The sequence below is a fragment of the Lemur catta genome, chromosome 12 (genome assembly GCF_020740605.2).
Source record: "Lemur catta isolate mLemCat1 chromosome 12, mLemCat1.pri, whole genome shotgun sequence".
NCBI lineage: Eukaryota > Metazoa > Chordata > Mammalia > Primates > Lemuridae > Lemur > Lemur catta.
Window position 1 is genome coordinate 8,862,085 of NC_059139.1, and position 26,640 is coordinate 8,888,724.

General features: G+C 38.5%; 1 protein-coding gene across 1 annotated transcript in view; it reads right to left on the reverse strand.

The window, feature by feature from the left end:
* Positions 1 to 26,640, reverse strand: part of DNAH5 (dynein axonemal heavy chain 5) — a 193,791-nt gene that overhangs the window by 51,545 nt on the left and 115,606 nt on the right. The window contains exons 52-60 of the mRNA XM_045565937.1: positions 25,815 to 25,987; positions 22,591 to 22,721; positions 19,205 to 19,358; positions 18,481 to 18,748; positions 12,731 to 12,962; positions 11,464 to 11,578; positions 11,033 to 11,209; positions 8,973 to 9,176; positions 5,671 to 5,850 (exon numbers count right to left, since the gene is read on the reverse strand). Of these exons, the coding sequence (XP_045421893.1) occupies positions 5,671 to 5,850; positions 8,973 to 9,176; positions 11,033 to 11,209; positions 11,464 to 11,578; positions 12,731 to 12,962; positions 18,481 to 18,748; positions 19,205 to 19,358; positions 22,591 to 22,721; positions 25,815 to 25,987 (1,634 nt within the window). The remainder of the gene's footprint in view (positions 1 to 5,670; positions 5,851 to 8,972; positions 9,177 to 11,032; positions 11,210 to 11,463; positions 11,579 to 12,730; positions 12,963 to 18,480; positions 18,749 to 19,204; positions 19,359 to 22,590; positions 22,722 to 25,814; positions 25,988 to 26,640) is intronic.

The window sequence follows — 26,640 nt, forward strand, 5'->3', positions numbered from 1 at the left end:
AAAGCTATTGTTAAGGTACTTATTTAAAAATGTAAAAACTATTTTTATTTCACGAGCCATACATTTGACCCATGGGCCATAGTTTGCCTATCTCTAGATCAGAACACTGTAATATTAAATATATGTAGACAAATTATTAAACATTATAATATCAAGAGTTGTAGACAAAGAAAAAGACCGAGTATTTAGAGCTATCTGCCTAGCAGGATTCATCACTGTTGATGAGTAGTAAAGGATGGAGCACAATTATTCACTGAAGGTAAAGATCTAGGTTTTGATGCTGTTCCTGTAGTTTTCATACTTTTGTTGCCTTCCAGAAAAGCAAATTTGATACCTTGAGCTATGACCAATTAAAAATATTTGGTTTTTAAAAGCTACTAAAATAGAACAAAATACATAATCAAAAGCAATATTATTAGCAAAAGATGAAATTTGAAAAACAGTCCATGCTTGCAGGGATTTAGAACCTTTAAAAGAATTTTTTTGAAATCAAATTTCTTTCTTTTAAATCTACAAATGTTAAAAATGACTTTAATGGCAAGATCCACTATTAGAAACCATATTCTTTCTGAGATGTTAAAGAAGACATTATTATTTTCAAAAAATTTTTGAGATAAATTATTTTCCTATCTCAAAACCCCAGGCTTTCAAATTTTGGCAGTACAAGTCTTTAAGGAAAAAGTCAGAGTTCCATAATTGACTAGATCCAGTGATAGGCAAAAAAGTTTAAAGGCTTAAAAGTTATCATTTAAAAAGAATCTGACTGGTGTAACATTTTTTTCACAGCTATGCTCTAAGCTGCAACTGTTCTTATGGCTCAAACATGGAAGAAAAGTAAGGCCACTATGTCAACCAACTTACAATTTAAAGTAACCTACTAATGACATACTATCAAAGCCCCAAAGATTTTGAACATTTTCTATTACTTTACTCACAAAAAAATAAATAAAACTTTTATTAAATGAAGCTCTCAATAGTTTCTAACCAAAATCCTTCAAACCCAATCGCTCAGCTTAGGAGTTCTAGAGTTCTGTGCTGGTTACTTAAATTATGTGAGCCTCAGTTTCTCTGTTAAAATATTAAAAAACTATCAGCCAGGGTTTTTTGGTAAGGATTAAATGAGACAACATATGTAAAAACCCAAGTCTAGCACCTGGCACATAACAAGAGTTCAATAAATAATATTTATTGAACAACAATTATTAACAATAATGTTAATGTTATTATCTATGTTCAATATTTAAGATTCTACTTTTTAAAGCATGGACTGATATTTACTGGTTTTCATAAATTTTTCAAAGAGAAGTCTCATTATAATGAACTTGAATAGAACCTAAATTGCTATTGTTGTAATTAACATTTGTTTGAATATATTCACTACTAGAAGTCATTTGGCCCATCTATAGGGATTGCAAGATGAAAAAGCACAGCCCCTCGGTGTTTCTGTTACTAATTAGCATCAAAGAGATTCCACCTGGAGTTTAGGGAGTGACCATGACCTCTCCTCACTTAGGAAGCAGGAGTTTGTAAGTGCAGCCCCTCCAGGATTAAGTGAAGTTAGAGGCCTCAGTCTGTATTTCTTAATATATTCAACGGAATCAGGTGATGATAACCTGTACTCCCTCTTCCACTCCTCCTTACACACGTGAACATGCAGGATCTATGTAACCGCATGTATTTTTCTAGCTGACATAGGAGGGACCTGACAAGCTGAGTGGTCCAAGATGCTAGATGCTTGTAAGAATGTACACGGGCACTCCCACTTGCAGGAGCAAATAAAAGCTTTTCCCTTCTGATAGTGTTTCCTCCATTCCCTGCTGAATAATCTAGATTGTCCTGAGACTAGCTGGAAGCTGCAATATGGAAATTATTGAACATAGAGGAACGGATTTCGTTGTCCTTATGTAAGCCTTGTTCAGAAGGACCATGTTTAATGGTTTTAGCTCACTATATTCAAAAGAACTACAGTAACAGAAAAAACTACGCATCATGAATTCAATTCTAATTCCCTTTAAGATGTTATGTATGCTCACTCACCAGAAAAATGTAAAAGAATGACCTGTACTTTTCATCTGATGTGGTGGTTATAATTCAGTCAATACCAGACTGTCCATTTTTGACCTGTGCTGGAGTCTTCAATGGTCCCAATACCCATGATGTCAAACAACATGACCTCAATTATTTGCTCTAAAATTCTCTGAATCAAGTGAGTCTTCATTCCTTTAAGTTCTCCTAGGACCCCAAGGGCCTCAATTACTAAATAAATGGTCTTGGCATAGTAACAACTGGAAAATAAAATGGGACTTGCAACTCGATCCCTATTTTCCTATTACTCTTAATTATTTTTATCATGATCATTAAATTTCTTGGGTAGTTTACAAGTATAAATGGATTTTAGTTGATGTTTGAGAGATATCAGACAAAAGCAAAATAATCAACCAAGCCATAAAATATGATTTTTGAGACATCAGTATTTCATTTTCAAAAACCATAATTGCCTCCCCATTTGCTGAAGATTGCCATTTAATGGTAGAAGAATACATACAAATGAAGCTTAAAAATTCAGTTACTCAAAGGAAACATAGGTGTGTCTCCAAGTCACATTAAGCAGCAAATAAATGATATTTAGTTTCTTTCTTGAGGAACGAAGAAGGACCATGTCATGTCTTACAACCAAGAATAGCTTTAGGCATTTTCTGTGTCTTGACCCCACGTACCTCATAGGATTCCCTGGCTGGAGATTTTGAACATTATCAGGAGATTCTGTGCAATCATTTTCTATGGGTTTTTCCCCAAGTTAACACTGGCGGGGAAGTGGAGCAAGATGGCAAAATAGAACCCTCCAGCAATCAACCCTCCACAGGAACACCAAACTGAACAACTATCCAAGCAAGAAAGCACCTTTATAAGAACCAAAATTCAAGTAAGCAATCACAGTACCTGGTTTTAACATAAAATCAAGAAAGGAGATACGGAAGAGGGTAGGAAAGACAGTTTTGCATTGCCTATGCCTCCCATCCCCCATCGTCTGGCAGCAATGCACCAGCTCCAGGTGGAGAGAGAATCTGTGGGCTTGGGGGAGGGACAGTAAAGTGATTGTGGAACTTTGTATTGGAACTCAGGACCCCCTGGCACACAGGAGCATAACACAGGGCAGAATTCTGCCAGTGCCCAGAGAGGAGCCATTTAGACCAGCCCCAGCCAGAGAGGAATCTTCTGCCCCAGCAGTAGGAAACTGAGTTCAGCTAACTTCAACACTGGCTAACAAAAGCTGCCTGGGGCCTCGAATAAATTTGAAAGGCAGTCAGACCACAAAGACTGCACTTTGGGTGAGTCCTGATGCTGCACTGGGCTCGGAGTCAGTAGACTTGGGGCACACATGACCCAGTGAGACAACAGCTGTGGCAGCCAAAGGAGTGTCTGCCTTACCCCTCCTTCAACTCCAGGCAGTGCAGCTCAGAGGGAGACTCCTTCCACTTGGGAAAGGAAAGGGAAGAGTACAGAAGACTTTGTCATGCAACTTGGGTACCAGCTCAGCCACAGTAAAATAAAGTACCCAGCAGATTCCTGAAGCCCCTGATTGCAGGCCTCAGCTCCAAGAGGGTATTTCTAAGCCCACCCTGGACCAGAACGAAACACACTACCCTGAAGGGAAGAACACAGTCCTGGCAGGATTCACCACTTGCTGATTAAGGAGACCTTGGGCCTTGAAAAAACATCAGTGGTAGCCAAGCAACAGTCACCATGGGCCTTGGTCAAGTCTGTGCTGGCTTCAGGTGTGACCCTGTACAGTCCCAGCTGTGATGGCCACAGGGGAGTGCTCACATCACCCTTGCCCCAACTCCAGGCAGCCCAGCACAGAGAATGAGGCTGCTGTTTTGGGGAAAGTGAGGGAAAAGATTAAGAGACTTTGGCTGGTACTTTAGGGACTTCTCCTGCATCTTACCCAAGCCCACCAAAGCAGTACCACCAGGAGTCTCAGGGCACCCCCAGTACTGATACCGCTGCAGTGACCAAAGACTTAGATCACATTACTCAATTCCCTTTGAAGGAATTCCCTGGAAGGCCTGCTCAAGAAGGACAGGTACATACAAATCCAGAGTGCTAAGATTAGAATAAGTACCTAACTCTTCAAAGCCCAGAAACTGACAAACATCCACAAGCATCAAGAACATCCAGGAACACATGACCCCACCAAATTAACTAAATAAGGTATCTGTGACCAGTCCTAGAGTAATGGAGATATGTGATCTTTCAGACAGATAATTCAAAATAGCTGTTCTTAAGCTCAGTGAACTTCAATGACAATGCAGAGAAGGAATTCTGGATCCTATCAGGTAAATTTAACAAAAGGATTGAAATAAAAAAATCAAGCAGAAATTCTGGAGCTGAAAAATTCAATTGACAAACTGAAAAATGCATCAGAGTCTCTCAACAGCAGAACTGATCAAAGAGAAGAAAGACTTAGTGAGCTTGAAGATGGTCTATATGAAAATATACAGTCAGAACAGAAAAAAGAATTAAAAAGAATGAAGCATGCCTATAAGACCCTTTTGCTCTATGAAGTTTGGATTCAGTTGAAAGGCCACACTCAAGGATGCAGAAGGCCACATGTGGCCCCAAGGCTGCAGATTCCCCACCCCAATTTGGCCAACAGACATATGAAAAAATGCTCAACATCATTAGTCATCAGAGAAATGCAAATCAAAACTCTAATGAGATATCATCTCACCCCAGTTAAAATGGCTTTTATCCAAAAACCAGGCAATAACAAATGCTGATAAGGATACGGAGAAATAGAACCCTCGGACACTGTTGATAGGAATGTAAATTAGTGCAACCACTATGGAGAACAGTATAAGGATTCCACAAAAAACTAAAAAGGAGAACTGCCATATGACCGAGCAATCCCACTGCTAGGTATATATCCAAGGAAAGAAATCATTTGCAACAACCTAGATGGAACTGGAGAACATTAAGTTAAGTGAAATAAGCCAAGCACAGAAAGACAAATTTCCTGTGTCCTCACTCATATGTGGAGGCTAAAAATTAAAACAATTGATCTCATGGAGACAGAGAGTAGAATAATGGTTACCAGAGGCTGGGAAGGGTAGCAGGGAGGGAGGGATAAAGTGGGGATGGTTAATGGGTGCAAAAAAAGATAAAATGAACAATAGTTGACAGCAAAAGAAAATGACTATAGTCGACAATAAGTTATGGTATACTTTACAATAACTAAGAGTGGAATTGGAATGTTCCTAACACAAAGAAATGATAAATGCTTGAGGTGATGGATGGCCCAGTTACACTGATTTGACTGATACACATTGTATGCCCGTATCAAACCATCAAATGTACCCCACAAATATACACAACTATTATGTACCCATAATAATTAAAAATATTTTAAAACTTCAAAATAAAAAAAAACACTATGGACTTCGTATCCTTGTAGAGAGTCAGTCCACACTTAAAGGCTCATAACATTGTGGGATTACAGAGAAGAAAAACCACCCTATGCTCAGTCTTTCTAATACTTGCTCTCCCTGTAGACCTGAGAATAATCATACCAGAGACCAAAGGTACCTGTGCTACTTTGAAAAAACAGGACCAGCTAACCTAGATAATCCTCCTAGGTATGTTTTACACAGTTCTACCTTGGAGACATACCTTCAGGGGCAGCACCTCTTTGTTTATAGAAAAGAAGGAGGCCATGGCTTTCGTCCACGAACAAAGACCAGCTACATTTCCACATACGCGTTTAGCAGTTTCGATGTTATAGTCTGCCATTTCAAAGTAAGGATTCAAGAACTCTATCACCTCTTCATTGATGCTGTCTTTTGGGAATTGCTATGGAAGAAAGGAGTAAAATAAAAATGAAAACACTTCTTTCCAAGAAGTCATGCTCACATTGTGCTCTCAATGCCATGGAAACTATTGCACAACCAATGGTGTCATATTAATATTTTGTCAATATTTCAGCATATTAGGCAAAAGTCCCAAAAGTGAAAGCACAGTAGGAAATGATAGCAAAGAAGTCTGTTAAAGTACACTTTGTCTTCTGTAGGAATGAGATACCAACCCTAAATAAATAGACTGGGATCCAGGGAAAGAGTAAATTATTTAGGTGATGAACACTAATGTAGTTATTAGAATTTCCAAAGCAATAAAAATTTCTTGTCATTAATCCTAAATAGATGAATTACAAACCCATAAAATCTACAATGAAAAACAAACACACACACACACAGGTGTATTCAGCCTGAGGACATATATATTTATCACTTATCAGCAACTAAGTGCTTAATATAGTCAGTCAGAGGTTTCATTAAACTCACCTGAAATGTGAAGATAATAACTTGGACATTAGGCCTTGAGGGTGATGAATTAATTTTTAATCATAGAACTATCAAGAATATGAGAGAATTATTATCTTCTGGAGGGATAAAATTTTAAAATAGTAGCAGAAATGAATTAAGGATGCCTTCCCACATCAGAAAGGGAAGACTGACCAAACAATGAAATTGGATCTTTTAAAAGTGGTGTTTGATCATTTGAAAGAAGATGATTAAATGTTTTCCAAGTAGAAAGAAATTTAGCAGCTAAATAATTTAGTGACAGAAGCCTTCACAGATCACAGCATCCAATGCAGAGTAGAACACACTCTCATTCAGACCTCATTTAACGCAAGTTCCTTTTATGAGACTTGAAAAATAGTGAAGCCAGAGAAAAGCCAGAAGAATGTCTCGGAGCCATAGAAGGGTGGTGACAGAAAGACAAACAGCAAGGCAGCTTCCAAGAGCAGGGGCCCTGCCACAGGTAAATAAGGCAGGAACCTGGCGTCACCTGCTAGGATTCCATTCAAAGCCCAAATTCATTGGCGTAGAGCCTCATATCATAATTATCTTGGACAAGTCTGTATGGCCCACCAGTTTCATAAGCTACTTCTTATTACAGCTGCTGTGAGGGAAATAGCAGTTACTCGAGCAATGTTGAACTGAAGACTGAATGAGAGTGCTAAAGTTATAACCTGGGAAATAGATGTGGACTGCATATTCCCAACTAGTGGTCTCAAGATTTAAATATGAAAGACAAAACAATTAAGCTTCCAGAAGAAAACAGAATTTATTCTGCCTTAGATGTGGGCAAAAACCTCCTAAACAGAACACAGAAAACACTATTAGGGAAAATATTGATAAATTGGACTACATTAAACCTCAGAATTTCTGCTTCTCAAAAGATACCATTAACAGAGTGAACAACTAACCCAGAAAGCCCCAGAAGATATTTGCAAACAAATGACAAATTATTCATGTTTTATATATTAAAAAATTCTACAAAGTGATAAAAAAAAATTTAAGTGGACAAGGGACCTCAACAGGCACTTAACAAAAAATTTCTCAAGAGGCTCATAAACCTATGAAAAGATTTTCAGCATTGTTACTCATTAGGGAAATGCAAATTAAACCAACAATAATAAGACACTACAAACTCATCAGAATAGCTAAAAGTAGAAAATGGTGATGGTGTGGTGATGGTGTGGAGCAACTTATACAACGCTAGTGGGTGTGTAAATTGATACAAATATTTTTGAAAACTCTTCAGCACTATTTACCAAAGCTGATTAAACTTATGTAACATAAGATCCAGAAATTCCATTCCTGAGTATACAACCAATAGAAATGCATGCATACAGCCACCAAATAGGCCAATATTCATAGTAGCTTTATTTATAATAGCCAAAATTTAATAACAACCCAAAAATTCAGCAACAGTACTATGGACAAATTGAAGCATAATATAGTGTTTCCCACTGGTGCTGGTTCATACAGGTTCATAAGAAATAACTGTTAAATTTTCAGGAATTTTATAAACTTGTTAAACACAGCCATTGTTAAAAATTAATTATATAAACTTACAATTAAATAAGTTATATTTAAAACAAAGATAATATATTATCAAAACTCACCCCTTTCCAATCATTTAACTACACTTTACTATCATCTGTGTTTTTGAGGTCATGTAGGTCTATTGACTCTACATGGCAGATATACTATATAACTGTGTGCTACTGTGAACCTCTTTCCAATTCTACATTCAGTGACATCATTTTGGTAGCTTAAAAACAGCCATCGTGGGAGCAGTGACAACATGGCAAACACTTCAAATCAGAGCTTTTTTTGTTTTTTCCTTTTCTCCCCCTTGAAGGATCAGTTGTTTAACATTTACCACACACACTACTGCATATTTATATACTGGAAAGCCACATGACAATGAGAAAAGAAAGAAATACTATCCTTTGCAACAATAAGAATGAATCTCATAGACATGTTGAATGAAAGAGGCCAAAACAAGAGCTCATAGGATAGAATTTCATATATGCAAAATTCAAAACAGGCAAAACTAATTATCTGGATAAAGGTCAGAGTGATAATTATTTTAGGTAAGGGAAGTTATTGACTTGGTTGGGACACAGGAGAGCTTTCTGGGGTCTGGAAATATATATTTTTCTTTTAGTGTTCACTAATAGTTATATACATATGTAAATATTCATCAAGCTGTACATATAAAATTTGTACATTTTGTTACGTGTAAGTATAATACTATCTCATAATAAAATTTCAAAGTTGTAAATTAAGATGGAAAAAACTACTGAGAATTGCAAAATATAAATATGTGTATACATTTGTATTTATATGCATAAAATATTAATATATACACATATATAGTCTTCTCAAAATTTTTAAAGCTTTTATTGAAGTATACATATATTGATGATGCTTTAATTAACTAAAATCTGCCAGGAAAACCTCTAATGCTTATAATGTTTTATATTTGGAAGAGAAAATTCTACGCTGGAAAGAAATCTGTACATAGAATGAATTCTTTTTAGAAACGTATTCTATTAAAGGAGTCAGACACCCTAGTGAATACTGAGTTCCCTCTTAGCCCATCACTGTTGAACTACCAACCTGTAAGTTCTGCAAAAAGTTCCCTGCAGTCATCAGTTTCAAAGATTCCTGCCAGGAAGGAATGGTACAGCCTTTTTCCAGGTCAATTTTCACCGCATTGACTTTCCTTTGAAACAGCAGCAGCACACAATCCATGATCCGCATGATGAGGTGAGGGGGTCGGCCCAGCGTGCGGACAGTGGCGATGTCGGAAGGCTTGATGGTCTGGGGGATGAAAGGCAGGGGTCATCATCCCATCTCAGATAAGACAGTGCAGACCAAAGACTCCTCATGCCTGAATGCTACCATCTCAACAGACGACAGAAAACATTTCTACATTAGATGGAGAGCCATAGGGTCTAGACACATATTTAATCCCAAAGAAACACCATGTCCCAAAAAGTTCACATTTTTACTATTTAAACTGACAGTGAGAGGAGAGAAATGTTGGCGAGCAGATAAGGAGCTGTGACTTCTCTAAAACTGCACAGTCCACATTGTGCCAGAAAATAGAAAGGCGTAATCCAAAAGAAAAAGAATACTCTGCACATAATTAGATATCAGGGTTCAAAACCAGGAAAAACACAGTATTTTCAGTGCCTTTTTGCTCATTAGCTATGTAGGTCAAGAATCTGCCTCTCTCTTAGGCAACTCAGACTTGTCACCGTGTACTGACACCAGAGGGTAGCCGCAGGGCTGACAGATTGAATAATTACAGGTTTCTTAGCTGGGAACTGACCTTTAAATGAAGGAACTTGAGCAATATGAATTTCACTAAGCTCCCTCTCAAAAAAGTTCCATTCCATTTCTAGTACTCTTACAGAGTAAATTATTTAATAGTCACATAGACCTGTGGTTGATAATAACTGCTCTGTCTCTTAAACTCTTTATGGAATATGTATTAGATATTAAATATAAGAATTGGATACAGTCCTATTTCCAGGACAAATAGCATAGGTGCACTCCGTCCAGGTCTTGAAAACTTTCCATCTCATTTGCATTGCATCACTCCTGTCAAAACATAACCAGCGACGGTAACCAATGACTTTCTCATCGAGGCTAATGATCTTTTCTCTGAGGATTGGGGAAAAAGAAAAAACACTGAACTTGTTAAATTAGCAATGTAACTACATTCCTTGAAAACGTTTGTTTTAATGTCCTAGCATTTGTGAAAGCTAGACAGCTGGCAGTTAAGGAGAATTTGTGGTAAAGAGCTGGAAATGGCAGACAGACCTTTATTTGAGATGTGTGGCTATAAAAGAAGAAAGAGGAATAGACAAGCAGCCAGTGGAGAAAGCAGGGTCAAATTAAAGTTACATAAAACATAAGGGCTGTGCATGCTTATTTTGCTTTAACTTTGAAAAAGAATTTTCAAACAGAATTATGCTCAGCTATGTTACGGACCCAGGGAAAGGAGTTGAAGGGAGGGGCACATCTGAAAATCAACCTGTTTCAGCTAAGTATTAAATCCCTCTTTTCTGTGCAGGCAAAGCAATGTGACTTACATAATCTTCTCTACACCGTGGCAATATAACAGTTATTTAAAATCTGGAGGTATTTTTATTTTTGCTTTGAACTGGTTAAAGTCAGATTAATATTGAGATAGAAAGAAACCTATGCAACCTGATGCCAAAATGGATCAGGTTTGGATGTGCCTGGAACTTCCTGAGTATAAATTGAGTCTTCAAAACTAGACCAGCCTTTTAAAGTGTGACCTAGTTCACTAGACTCATTATATTTTCTTGGAATCCAGTGTCCCTTGAAATTTCACCATTTCTATTATTGCCACCCAACTGCATTGTTTAATTGTGTTGGAAGCCTGCCCAAACTCTGTCATTAATGAGCTACATCAGATGAGCTCTATCAGATCAGTAGTTCTTTATTTGGATAATTTACAGAAAATGTTGTGTTTTACAGATCACCTACTCCAATGTCTTCAATGAATGAGCGAGGAAATGTTTCAGAAAGTTGATGTGACTTTCCCAGTGTCACACAGAGCATTTCCTTTTTGTTACTAATGTTTTGCCTTCATTGGCCTCGTGCACCTTAAAGCTGGCATCTGTTATAATACATAGATCTACCTGCAATGCAGCTTCTGCTTCTTCTAATGCTGGTTTTGCAGCTTCCAATTTTTCTTCAGCGATAGCTTTATCTTTAGAGATGCTGTCTACAATGGCCTGGGCTTTGTCCTTCACCTTCTGTACCTCCGCCTTGACCTTTTCAGCAGCCTGTGCTTTCATTGTCACCTCTTTCAAGACCTAATTCAATATAAAGCAAAAAGTATCTCGTCAAAAAACACCAAAGACCCAGCTGAAAATGCACATCATTGCCTTGATTTGTGGATCTTGCCCACCTACCCAATTTTTCATACATATAATTAAGAACATTTTATTCCAAAGGAAATGAATCATTTATATGTCCATGGTTCTAATTTTGTGAATATGTGATACTATTAACATCTGTGAACTGGGATTTCAAAGGGGACGTGGCACATGTGTGAATGTCCACCCACCGTGTCAGCTTTCTCGTTGGCCACTTGTAGCTCCTTTTCTTTTACTTCTAGTTCCTTGCTCAGGGCTGCAACAGACTCTGAAGCTTCTTTTAGCTTTTCCAAGCCAGTATTCATTCTAGAATTGAAAATCCAAGCAAGCAATGTTAAAATCTGTGGTACTTGGCCACATTTTCCAAGCACTGGTCCACGAATGAGTAGTAATAGTCACATTTGGAGAATGGGTATATACAAATAGCAAACTCCAGAGGCTTAGCAAAAAGGACATAAATCCAGGCTTAACTCCAGACTGATAATATGTACGTTCTTCATAGACCCCACGTGGGAAGAGTGAATCCACTGGAACATGCTTTATGAAAAAGGAACAACAGTGAATCTAAAATCTGCATTGTGCGGGAAACCTGTTTAATGACATTAGGCTAAATGACAATAGACTTCAAATGTCTGAAGCCTTGTCAAGGAGGAAGGAAAATAAATAACTTTTGTTTTTCAAAAGAGACCAATGAAGTTAAAGGAAGAAAAATTGGGGCTTAAGAAAAGAAACAAATTTAAAGCCATCAGAACAGGCTTCGGAAGGAACTAGCTGCCCATCTGAACCTGATATAATGCGATCTTAAAGCTGGGAGCCCTCAGAGTCATTTAGTGCAATCACCCACGCAGGGGTCCCTTACACAGCAACCCTGGCTCATCGTGGCCGCATTCTGGGAGATCTGATTGTTCAGAAAAGTACAGGATAGAGCAGTGAAATCTGGAACAAACTTCAGGGAAGCAGGGCATTCCCAGGCAGTGAACATATGCGTCAGCCCTGCTCTTCTTAGTCACTTAGAAGAGCTGGGAGGAGAGGGTCGAGAGGAGGGAGGAGGGTGTGTCTGCATTCTCAACTCCCCTCCAGGGCTATCAGTTCTATAACAAAATGGTAGGATGGTAGGCCACATAAAAACCAGGCAACAGTTTATCCTACTGGGCAGCAATAAAGCTCCTAGGGACCATGGGATAATCATCTGGATAGGCTCTAGAGCAGGGCTTCTCAGCCTCAGCACGTTGACCTTTCGGGCTGATAATTCTTTGTCATGGGAGCTGCACTGTGCATTGTAGGATGTTTGGCAGCATCCCTCGCCTCTACCCACTACATGCCTATAGTACCCCTGTCCTGCCCAGTTGTGACAAACAAAAAAGTCTCCAGGAGCTGCAAAATGTCCACTAGGGGCAAATCTGCCCCTAGGTAGAGCCACTGCTTTATCATAACTTTATATTTGCCCTTCACACTTACCTGTTGGCCAGGGTCTGCACTTCCACATGTTTATCTCTATATGTGAACTTATAGCCCTGAATAAAGGAGAGGTATGATTTGGGTGTCACATGGGTAGAACGTCGGAATCTCTGAAAATAATCAGCACACTTCTCGGCCACCCCATCCTGGAAGGAGCCCATGCATTGGACTACCGCCTTCTTAGTCTCCAAACTGCAGTCAATATCATAGGAGGACAGGAAGTGCTCTGACACTAGAAATAATAAAGATGACAGTGTCTGAAATATGAATGTGAATTCCCATTTTTAAAATTAACTGGTTATTTATTTAAGACCTAGACATTTCTTAAGACTGCATACCATTTTTGTAGCCCCAGCTAGGTAGGTCTATGGCAGCATTTTTGGCCCCAGGCCTATAACTTCAACAATTTTATTTTCTGTTTTATGTACAAAACTATAAAATACTTTAAAGCTATCATTATTCTTTGTTTTCTGGTACTTGTGCAAAGAAGTTTCTTCTACACAGCTGCAGGTTCTGGGCAGCAGCCCACCTGTTTTATGGTTTACATAAGGACAAAATGGTACAAATAACTCAGAAATCAGTGCCCACCTGGTACTCATATTTAACAATCACATTTCTTTTTTTTTCTCAGAACCTGTCATCCCCTAAATTCCCCCAGGCTCTGACTGCATTTGGCATGTGGAAATGTTCATCACTAAATTGTTCTGTGCCTGGGTCATCTTGTTCTTAAATGTGGCAGCTGGCCATTTGTGGTCAGTTCTAATTTACAGTATTCCTTAGAAACATCTGGGTAAAAATCTCTTTTTGGAGGCCTTCACCTTCCCCACAGTGCCACACAGGGGAGCAATTCCAAGTCAGCATTTCCTGCTGTAAGAATAGGCCATAACATCAGCTAATCAATCACCACACGTATATTGAATGCCTGCTACACAGCAGCCACTGTGATGGATGCCACGGAATGAAAGAAGAATGTGAAACTTGGTCTCAATCCCAAGGAATTTACAAGGTTATGCATCACGCAGTTAAAAATTATCACAACCATTTTTGTGTATTAGAAGAAATAGCCTATGTGCATAAGTTGTAAACAGAAATATGACCAATAAAAATGAGAGGGAAATGAAAGGAACCCAGTAAGCAAGCCTAACAGGTGACAGTGAGCAAATCCATCAAAATGGTATCTATGCATCATTATTAGTTGATCACTAAATTAAGTTCTTAATGCTGTGATTGTGGGGCAGAATTGACATTTATATAAATAATAGTGGCTGCTCATCAGCTTGGTTACACATACAGTTTACCATACACTGAAAGGCAATAAATTAAGGTAACCAGAAGTCCTATTTTCTCACATAAGTTAAGCAACCAGAACAAAGAAAAGTTTAAATTCTAGGAAGTTTAAGTCTGGGGACTGGAAACACATTAGTAAGAACAATTCTTACGTATGAAAAGTTTTTTGTATTAACCACAATGGCTGCAATATTTACTCTGTGCCAGGCACGATGCTATTAATAAGTGCTTTACTTGACATTATGTTATACCCTGGGGAAGGACTCACTTTCTGAAAACTTCCTTGTATTTATCATGTAATGATTTTTTTTCCTTCTTACGTGAATAGAGAGCAGCAATATTGATGGCCTTTTTCTTTATGTAGGAAGTTATCTTTTTGTCTCTCCAAAAAGTCAGAGAGAATAAAAATGAGATGGATTCTAAGTAGATTTTCCCACAGACTCACAATCTCTGGTGCAAGAAAGGTTACATAAAGAATCAGAACACTTCTTCTTAGACCCAAATCTGCTGCAATTCAGTCAAGAGGCCATGGAAAGCCCTTCTGAGATTTCAACAGCCATTCACCAAGGTGGCAATGCCAGCGTTGGGACCCACCATTGGGGATTTTACAACAGAAAGCAAAGCATATTTTTCTTTAAATGTTTCATCAAGAGATTCAGTCAATTTAAATTCATACATATAAACAACTCACTTTTTCCCAAAATACTACAGAACCTAGTATTAAGTTTTGGAGCTTTAAATTAGAAAAATACATAATAATTTATACTTTTATTAGAGATATTTCTTATAAACGAAATGCTAACATAAATAAAATCATATATTTCCCTACTGATGCAGTGGGAGATAATTTAATTCAATATCAGCATCCTTAAAGCAATTTAAATAATAGTTTCTCTAGAAATCCTAATGCTAATTTTCTAAAAACTGAAATCCCTAAGTGTATTAAACACTTCCAATACCCACAGATGGTATTCTTTCACAGTAACGTAAGGCAGGTTAGTATTAGGTGTGTAAACACTGGTTTTCCCAACAAGATTTTTTATTTATTGAAGAAAGGAACATCTCATGCCTTTTACTTATTTTATCCACTACTATGACTAGCACAGAACTAAATAAGCATCCATAAAATATGCATGCTGTAAATATTTACAAACCTATATTGGAGATATAACCACAAAACCTTACTGGTTACTAAAAGGTTTAAAAACATTTAAACGTGCAGGTGCATTATATAAAATGTAAATGTTATAGATATAGGAAGTCCAAGAAAAGGGAAAATTTTTAAATATCCCCAAGGGAACAGAGGAGGACGGAAGGATGTGATGAATCTTGATGAAGCTTTGGAACTCGCAGAAACACAGACTATGTAGAAGAACATTCTTGCTATGGGGACATGTGTGGAAAGACAAGGACAATGGAAGTATGTTCAGAGGACAAAGAGATACACCTGGAGGAATAAAAGAGAAAGTTTGTATGATGTGACAGAAAGACTGCAAGTGAGTTAGGGCCATAGTACAGAAAGATAATGAATGTTTACACAGTCTGATTCATTCATTCAACACCCCGAGTGTCAGATCCCTGTAGCGGGTGACATTATGAACAAAAGGTATGTAGTTCTTGACCTCATGGAGTTTTACTCAAGTAGGATAGACAAGCATTAATCAAATAAATCACACAACTAGATAAATAAATTACCAACTGTGGTTAGTCCCAAGAAGGAAAAACACAGAGTGCTATGGAATGGCTAACAGGGGACCTGGCTGAGTGAGAGAACAGGGAGAAACAAAGGAAGGTTTCTGAGAAGAAGTGACATTTAGCTGAGCCAGCGTCGAGACAAAGGAGGAGTGTGCAAGGAAGAATGGGAGGAGAGCTTTGCATGCAAAGAAAAATAGCACCCTTAGGGATCTAGGGAAAGACAGCAGGAAGACAAAGTGACCTCAGAAGAGACTGGAGAGGTAAGTAGGGCCAGCTCTTCCTGGCCATGAAGGCCGTGCTAACGATACTGCTCTTTTTCCTAAGAGCAAAGAGAAGTCATGGAAGGTTTTAAGCAGAAAGCAATGAGATTGGGTTTGTGCTTTTACCATTATGATTCTGTCTGCAGTGTGAGATGGATGGGAGACAGGTGGAAGAGGAGGAGAGACCATTAGAAAGCTATTTGGGTTTTCCAGGTGAACGACAATGACGGCTTGGCCTAAACTGTCAGTGGAAGGGAGAGTTGACAGATTTCACCAAAACTTAGGAGATAAAGTTGACATGACTTGGTGATGGATAAGACCTGAGAGTTGAAGGAAGGGAAGGTGTTAAAGACAAAGAGGTCTCTGATTGCCTAGTTTGATGAACGATGATGGCACTTCTTAGGAGAGGGAGAGCAGAGGAAAACCAGTTCAGTTTCAGACATTTTGAGTTTTAGCAGTTATGAAACATCCCTAAGAATGGATGAAGCAGGCAGTTGAGTAACAGATTTCAAGCCAGGAGACAGGCTAGACTGAAGATAAAAATTGATGGGGCATATCATACAGGAGGCTACAGATGGGCTTTCCTGGGCAGAGAACCTGGAGTAAAGAAATGAGTCCACCTTGCCTTCTAATGTGCCTGGTTAAATAAATGCCATGAAGCTCAATGAATATGTTTGGAATGAAAGAACAAATAGATTCATGCATAAAGGTCAGGACACTTGCTAGGAGGTAGGGACACAGAAATGAAAGTTTCTCCGCCTTCCATGTAACCTCGGCTCAGGTTGATGTGATGAGATTTAAAAGAATGCGGCAGATTTGTGAGAAATTAACAAAGGAAGGATCAATAGGAAATAAGAACTTTGCATTATAAAAGAAGGGATGACTAAAACACGGACTTAGCAGGAAGAGCTCCATATTTAAATTAAATCATCTTAATTATGGCATTTTACAGTATTTGTCACCTGAAATTGCTATTTTTATTATTATTTACAAAAGCTGCCATGGCATTTTATGAAGTACTAGCATACTAATAATCAGATTTCACAGTAAACTTTAATACAGCTCTGAAATACTCTTGATTTGTGCTCCGCATGTAACTCCTACTTCATGGTGTTTTAAAATCTTACCTCTAGTTGTATTTACATTTTTGTGGCACTTAAAATTTTAAATCACTGGTCTTTCTCACGCTTTATAAGACACAGAGAGAACTGTACTGAACATTATATCAAACACGTTAAAATATTCTGTGTTTAAAAGCCCCATTGGATTGGAAAACTATCATTGTCAACAGTGGTGCGCTAAGAGCAAAACTAAGCCAGTGGGTAAGAGTTTGTTTAAAAAAATAGATAGACGATTGATAGATAAATGATAGAAAGATGATAGATAAATAGATAATTTACAAATGATAGATAGGTAGGAAAGAAACCTCTGGGTTCTAGTCCCCATGCTGATCCTACTGGCTTCTTCTACCTCTGACAATCCCCCAATTTCACTCTCCCCAGTTTCTCCTACCATAAAGGGCAGGAGACAGGCTAACTGGTCCTTCTCAGATGGAGTACCACACAGCTGGAGAGGCAGTAGTGGGGTGGGGGGGAGTATTAGGGGAGGAGGCTACAGAATACTTCCTCTTCCCTTCTACTTTTCACCGTTTTATCTACTAGGGCTACCTATAAGGCATTACTGGGAAATAAGGCTGTTCTGCTTAAAGCACAAAAATGAGATGAAAGGTTTGAAAACTGCTGCCCTGAATCAGTCTTCTCCTGAAGTTCTGATGTAATGGGTCAGGGATGAGACTCAAGTATCTCCGTCTTTTAAAATATCCACAGATTATTTTCTCACCAAAAGCTGGGGGCAGGGGAGACGTAAACTAAATGTACGATGTCTAACATCTCCTGTACTTCTTTTACATTCCCATTTCATTTACAGAGTAAGGAAGCATTAATGTTCCAAGGCATGGAAGATTAGAAAGAAGTAGAAGCAGAAAGAACTCTGGCTAGAGGTCACTCTGGTTAACGTTTTATGTCAAGGACAAAACCAGCACTGGATTGCTGGGTAATGTTTTCCTCTTTGATTCCCAGCACTGCAGCCAGGAGAAGGAAACATCCAAGAGACACTTGGCTTTAGCTTCTCTTGGGTTGACAAACCCACTTAAAAAGAAGTCAAACACTGTCCATGAGATGAAAACCTCGACTGCCTTCCTGTGACATCCCAGAACCTGCCTGGGGATCCAACGGAGGCAAAGCCTGCAAGCAGCACTGAAAAAAAACTAAAATCATTGAACAATAACCCAAGAGGATACAGATGGAAGACTTCATTCTCTGACACCCACACTCTGGGAAAAATGAGCTCCCAACTAAGAAAGAGCACTATCTTGTAGCAAAAATGCTTGAATGTTGGACAAAGTGAGTTTGCTCAACCCAGTACAGAGACAGCGAAGCAGCAGAAAGTGTAAGTAAGTAAATAAATAAACACTGTAGACCTTGCAAAAAATGTTTCCACCACACTCACCAGCAACTAAGGCATCCTTAGGCCATCGACTGAACCAGTCAATGGTGCATCCTGAAATAAGAGCCGGGAACTTCAAAGCTTGGTTTCGAAATTTCTCCCCGACTGGTGAAAAACAGAGCACAATATGAAGATTCTGTTGGACCCGACTCATGAAGTAGTCATACAGGTTCTCATTGGTGGGAGGGCGCCTGGGGTACTCTTTTTTCATGACTGATGTCAGATCGCCATTAATTTCATCTATTTCATCTCGAGCAAATAGGTTGGAGACCTTAAAAGAAGTACAGGTTTCCAAATTCAGTACACACACATGAAAAAAAATCAAAATACAGAGCTCAGTATGTATTTGTGTTCTTAAACTCCTTTAGAAAATTAACTGAAAGTTTTCAAGACGAAGTTCACCACATTTTAAAATACACAAATAATTCTGTTTTTACCTGCAAAGTTGTAGCCCTGGCAGGGGGTAAACTAAAAATCGAATCAGCTTTCCTTCTGGCCTCTCTACTCTGTTTGTTCATTTGTCACTTGGGGCATTCACTGACGTTTTAAATGCTTACCTCTACATTTTGATGGGGAGCTTTAGTCTTTAAAAAACCCGTAGAAAACATACTGATCACCTAATCTCCAACAACATTTACTCAAAACTCTAATGGAAAGAAGTACAGAGAACTCTAAGTTGGAGGAAATCTAAAGAGATAAAACACGTGAAGAACAAATGAGCTCCTACCTCACCCGATGATAAAACATTGTTCATATATTCCAAAAATGACTCATCTTTAATCTCATTGTCTGTGAAAATAAATGTGATTCCTTTGCCTTGTTGACCAGCCGTTCTATACAAAACCTTTAGATCTTCCATCAGATTTGATGTGTTGTAGGATCTAAAGAAACATTGTCATTGGGTCATTAGCTAAAAAATATTTTCATGGTAAGGAAAAAACCTTATAACAGTGTTTTATGCTATTGAGCTAACTAAAAAATGCTGATTTTGTTCCATGATATAAGTATGTATTATATATGAATGTTAGTAGTTGATTGATTCTTAAAGCTCCACATTTCATAAAACATTATAGTTACACTTAATTATATTTTTACATAAAAAAAAGTAGAGTTGAAAAGTCAACCTGAAACAAAAATAAAATTTTTACTATAACCAAATGTCATTTGAGTGTGTATGTATATCATTTTGAAAATGGTATTTTTGGCAATGATAATAGAAAAGTCAAATTAGAATATTTATTAAGCACCCATATGCAATTGGTATTTTAGAAGACATTTCATAAATTAAACTAAACTAAACCAATTCAAGCTTTGATTACATGGGGTGAGGGAGTTGCCATTCCTCATCCCCAACACCCTTATTATCATTGCATCTTTGTATTCTACATAAAAGAGTTCATTTTCTGAGCAATCAGTACACTGTAGTATAATAGCTGGAAATGTTATGAAATAACCTACTCTAAATCTTCTTTCACTATCAAAACCAATCTTTAGGTGAAAGTCAGCCTACAATCAAGAAATGTTAGAGAGGTTCCAATACAGAGTAGTCCATTACTGCCAAAAGCATAAAACAAAATATTCCAATCCTGAAGACTTACTAAATTATTATTTGTATTTTGAGTCACTAAATAAACTCAGAATTCAGAGTGTAAGAGCAAATGGCCTTGTGATTTTTAAAAAGTTACTAAATATTTATCTCTATTTGCTTTTAACATCTATAAGCTAAACCCTAAAATTGGAAATACCACAGCCATGCATCAATATTTCTATAAGAAAGACATTTAGGGAAGTGATATCCAAGAGATCCAAAAAGAAAATGTTTCAAAGACATAGCCCCCTTAAAAAAAAACACACAAAAAAGGAAAACATCTTGCCCAACTTCTTGTGATGTGGGGAAATTTTTCAACCCAGTTTCCCGGATCTCAAGGGCCCACTTCCTCAAATACTATGACCTGAGACATCTAACAAATGGTTGTGCTTCCCAAATGTGAGGCTCTTGCAACCCAGCCTTGGCCACATGGCTGTGCAAAGGCTTAAGGAGTAAGATAGTATCTTGAAGGCTGTGAAAAGGAAAGGAAGAGCTTGGCCCTCCAATTTGTCAGTAATGGATCATTCCCAGTATGACACGCAGAGGGAATAGTTTATCCCTCTGAGAGTTGGGGTGGGGGAGGTATGTTTGCTGAGGCATTGTGATGTAGTACAAGTCACACCAGACTAGAAACCAGAAATCCTACAATCAATTGCCAGCTAGACCTTGGATGTCAGGCGATGCACAGCCTCTCTGAGCTTCAGCTATTCTACTATCTCACAAAGTTCTTTTGAAGATCAAATAACTCATGCATATAAAAGTGCTTTGAAAACTACAAGGTTTCATACAAATGTTAAGAACAAAAATCTCAGAGTCCAATCCCTTTCTGTGTAGGTGATCTTTTTTATTTATTTATTTATTTATTTAATTACTTATTTTTATTTCAGAGTATTGGGGAGGTACAAATTCTTTCATGTAGGTGATCTTTTATCTAGCTCAGCTTCTATCCACAAACTAGAAGAATTATACACAAAGTAACTAGAATTATTTCTGTCTGTCCTACTACTTGAATAAAACAGCAATCTTTGGATTTATTCTCCAAGAAGAACCCTATAGTTCAGTGCATAGTGTAATAACAACAGCTTGAATATCTGGATCTCCAAACCCAACGTTTAATAACTTTCAGCCTATGTCCTAGCAGGTGTCTATGGGCCTCCCTCAGAAAGATGGGTCAGCAGCATGTTTTCCTCACCAATGCCCAACAGTCAAGACTTCCTGCTTCCACACCTAGAAATTAACCTCAATTTTCAGCCCAACAAAACTTCCCAAACTAGCTTCCTGCTTCTAACCTTATCTTGGTTAATCTTGAAATTCTATTTCAACCTCTCTGAATCACCCCTACGTAGCTCTTTGTGTTTACTCTTCACTTTCTAATTCTGTTTTCTCCCTGCACTGCACATACTCAGCGGAGGACTGCTCTTCCGGGGTTCCCTGTCTTGGTGAGCAGCAGCACCATCTAGCTACTAGCTAGCTAGCTTCCCAAGCCAGAAACCAAGTCCAAAAGCTCCAGCTTCCTAATGATCTCTTGCATTTCCACTCTGCATTTCTCCACTCTCACTGCTACCACTCATGACACCACCATAGCTGACCCAGACCCCTGAGGCAGCCTTGTAACTATTCAAATTTAGTTCCTTCCACCCATTTTCTGTAAATGCAGATTGGACACATCCTCTCCAGCGGCAACTCATCGATGGCTTCCTACCGCTTTAGGATGAAGTCCCAATTCATTCTCACCCTTTTAAAGGCCTCCATCTCTCTTCCCTTCCCCCTTACCACCTTACGCTCTTGTACCCAGCCATGTTTAACTTCTTCCAGAGCTGATTTCACATGTGCTAATCCTTCTGCCTGGAACATTCTTTACTGCTCTTCTTCGCTGAGATAAGTCTTGCTCATCTTGAAGTTTCAGCTTAATCTCTTTGTTCAGGAATTCTTTTCTGATCATCCTCTGAACTAGGTTAGGAGCTTCAACAGGATTTGGTCTGCATTTGTCATAGTTAGTACCTACAAATCACACCTTATTAGACGAGTTGCTCAACTGTCTTTTCCCCTTCAGTTCCTACAAGCTCCGTGATGTCACAGACTTCACTTACTTTGTTCACCTAACTAGCGCCTGATACATAGACAGTATTCGATAAATATTTTAAATGTTTGAATGGGGTAAATAAATATAATTTTTGTTTATTTTTTCATTGTATTAGCATTCTTGAAATCTGAATTAACACTTAGTTGGGATAAATTTCTTCTGAAATGCATGAAGAGGAGTAACATAATACTCATATCCCATATAACATAAAAACCAGGGAGGCAGCCATTCACTAAATGAGAAAATGAAATATTTGAAAAGCAAATTATTAATGTGAAATTTTCATGGGCCATGACAGAGGTTGAAAGAGAAAGACAATAAGTCAACATTCAAGAAGGAAAATTACTGTGATTATATATAAGAAAAATGTATCCCTGACTTCAGGTGGGCTGTGAGAACCTTTTATCAAAATCCATTTTAGATCAAAGTAAAAGCGTGTTACCTCGTCAGCGTGATCTGGAAGAAAGTATAGCCGGCAATGAATGAAGCCAACCTTGTCAGGCTCTGCTTTCCCGATCCGCCCACCCCAACCAGGAGGGCATTTCCCCGAGGAGTGCGAATGACTCGAGAGATCTGTAACGTGGAATAGAAAAGGCATATATCTTTCAATATGTAAACATTCTATTGTTCCCTATTTATTCAATATAAGAATAAGGCCAAACAATTATTTTGGAGAACACAGGTGTCTCAAGATCAGACTGGACAGATTCACTGGTTGGAGGAACAAAAGCATTTCTGAAATAGAATAGCGTTTAGAGTGCCCTGGAAGGGGTGGGGCCAGGGGACTGTGCCTTAGGAACTGGGAAGGCAGCAGCTCAGAAAGTACGCACAAAGCCGAGACCGTGCTGGCTTTGGGGTTTGAAGGAGGCAGATAAAGGGGACGTTTAGGTTGCTTTTTGGTTTGCCCAACTTAACGCAGTATGATAGGAAAGAGAACAGAAATGGCAGAATAATGTCTACTCCTGGAATACAGAACATGCAGCTGGTTAGAATACCCTCCACATTTGAAAAGTAATAGAGATTTTAAATTGAAGGGAAGGAATTCCAAGTATGGTATAGATGTTGAAATTTTTTAAAAAAGAAAAGTAGCATAAACACTCTCCCATTATTTGGCAAAGACAATGATACCTAACATATCTACCAAGAAGTGATTATAGGTGGGTCAGAAGGCCACTCCACACTGGTCAGTAGCCCCAAACCATTTCAAATCCCCCTCGTGGTAGAAGCCCATGTTTATTTGGCTTTATTGGTGTTGAATGAACTACTTACACCACCAGGCTTCCTGCCCCACCTAGAAGAGATTTGGCATGGAATTCTCTTTAACGCTCTTTTTTTTAATACCTTATGCAATAACAATTTCTCTTTCTGTCCTAACTGCAGTTTGAGCCTGAGGTATAGCTGCGATATCCACGTTTCTTAGACAAATGATGGTTGGGGGGCTGCAAGGAGTCACTTCTCCATGTCTGATGAAACTTCTGGAAGTGACTGGGGCTCTGCATTTTGCCAAGGTTTTCTTAAACATCCTTTCTCAGAATTCCCTCTTCTAGTGGGGTATAGGACTGCGATGTGTTTGACCAAAAGCAGTTCATTTTTCCAGATTACACAAGACTGGTGGGTAGGCAGGGGCCAGATCATGAAAGGCCATATACTCTATAGTTTGAACTTCCTCCAAAGGGGCAAAAGGAATATTACAGAGATACACTCTGTGTTGAAAGAAAATCAATACTTTAATTAAGAAAAGAACTAAGAAATACACTTGGCCTCCTATCACATCCTGTTTGGCTGCAGTTTTTGTCTCCACTTCTGTCTCTTGGCTGCTACCATGCCTGTAACTAGGCCACAGATTTCAAGGCGCAGGTCTGCACGACACAAAATGTAAATGCACCATGCAAAGAAGACAAGAGAGTAGAAGAGAGGGTCAGTCTGGAAGATGGAGAGGAACGTAGCATTTTAGCTCAAAAACTTGAGTCACGCATTCTGTGGCCAATTCCAGAGCAGACAGGCAAGAGGCTGAGAGTGAAGAAAAACACTGGCAGGGACCTGAGCTGAGGCACCCACGCCTCCAGCGTCACACCCAGACAGAGCGAAGAAAGCCTCATCGCACCTTGTCTGGGCTGCAAAACACAGGGGAAAAGACAGTTCTAGCGAACTTGCTCGAGCACAAGACGAACATAAATAACCTCATCTTCAATGTGAGTTGTTTTGAAATCCCAGGCCAATCAGATTCCATCTCCAATAGACAATTTGCCATGAAGTTGCCTCTGGTACTTCTCATTTGGAAAATATGTTTTTCTTTTTTTTTCTTCAATTATTGAATATAACAGAACATTCATTCTTCTGGAAACAATTTTTAATCAACTATAAATTAGGAGCTAATTTCAAAATGCTATCTGTATTTGGCTTTGGAAGGACATTTGGGCTCAGTGCAGATGTCTCAGATTCTGAAAAGTCAGAGTTGCCAAGCTAAGCGCCCTGAGGCTACAGAACGCAGCCCCAGCACAGACTCTGTCTTCCTCCCTCTTACCCCAGCCTTGCAGAAATGCTTCCCTCTCCTTCTTGCAGGGAGGCAATCCCCATTTGCAGAGGGAGGGTTGGCTAGATAACCTCTAAAACCCTTATTTGTAAGACTCAGTAATTATTAGAAATGACAATTTGTAATCATGCAATCGTTCCTCATGGATAAACATAAGTCATGGAAGACAACCTCCAATTGCTTGCTTTCTAACTGAAAAGATGTAGTCTGAAAAAGCAATTGATGTCAACAAAGTGCAAATATCAACAGCGAATTTTAAATGGCATTATCTTGCACCATACATAAATTAGAGCACAAGTTTTCAAGTAAAATAATATATTTTACTTCCAACCTTTGAGGACCAACTGTCCTAAAAAACGTGTACTGTAATGACTAAAGCGACAAAGTAGAATGGAAACTATACTTTCCTGGTGGATTGCAATCTAACAGAATTTTCATCTGCTCAGTCAACTGTTTGTACGCTATTTGTTAAATAATTTTTAATTGTGGTAAAATGCACATAACATAAAATTTACCAGTATAACCATTTTTAAGTGTGTGGTTCAATAGCGTGAAGTACATTCATGAGGTCATGCAATCATCACTAACATCCATCTCCAAAACTTTTCGTCGGCCTCAATCCCCTCTCCACCCAGCCCCTGGCGATCTCCATTCTACTTTCTGTCTCCATGGTTTTGACTACTCCAGCCCAGGTACCTCCTATGAGTGGAATCGTACAGTATTTGCCCTTTTGTGTGCCTGGCTTATTTCACTTAGCATAATGTCCTCGAGGTTTATGCACTTTTTAAATAGGATATTCTTTGCATGAAACAAAAATAAGCAGGCTTTGCCTATGCATTGAACTCCTATGTCAACCATATTCATCCCAGGGGGTGAAAACATTGAGCTGGAAGCTGTGTAGCAACACTGAATAAAATTATCGCATCACACATTTGAAATACACGTGCTCTTATTTCAATCCTACAAGGTGTGACATGTTGCATTCAGTTTAGAAATTAAATTGGAAGATAGCATCGACTTTATTTTTAAACTGGATCTTCTCCTAGGGGATGAAAATAGAAAGGGGAGAGGATTCTGGCGTGAAGCCAAGTGTCTATCACTTTGTCAAGGCTCCACTCCCGCAGCTACTGTACCTTGACTAAGTGAACCATCGCGTCTGCAAAGAACACCATGTCCATGCCCGCGCCTCGGACGCTCTCATTATACAGCTGCAGGAACATATTCAGACGCTCTTTTAGGTGATTGAAAGATTCAATTGGCTCATAAATTTTGGGCATTTCAGCATCACCCTCCTCAGATGTTTCACCTTTGGTGGGAAAAAAGAATCCATTAAGTTTCTCCAAATCCCTGAACTTTACTGCTTCCTTCAAACTAAATTAATACACTCATAGTTCTACAATTTAACTCCGGATAATATTTATTTTCATCAAAATGCCATAGTATGCATTTTCAGAAAAAAGAAGAAAGAAAACAACAGTAGAAGCATTAGGATTTTTGTGATCACATGCAGTCTCAGTTCTTTCCTGTCTAAAAAGAGCCAATTTCAAATAACGTTGTATTCACCGAATTGAATTTGAACCCACAATCGAACATTGGCATTTCAAAGATCCTCCCAGAGATAGTAGCTTAATGGTCAAAATGCAAGTCAAAAAAATGGGGATTTAATGTCAAAATCAGCAAAGCAGGTCAAGAATCACATGATTGTTTAAAAGAAAATAAAAAGAAAAAGGTCATTGTGTTTACTCAGGAAATTTTTATGAATCAGGAATTTCAGGTTAGTGGTAAGGACAGAGTGAATTAGGAAATGGAGGTGGATGGTTGAGAGAAAATAGAAAAACAATGTTCTAAATAAACATATTAAATTATTTCACTGAGAAAAATGTATTAAAAATCAATATACAGTTTTTAAAATTAGAAACATACTATATCAGCTGAGCACTTTCCCAGTGTTGACTATAA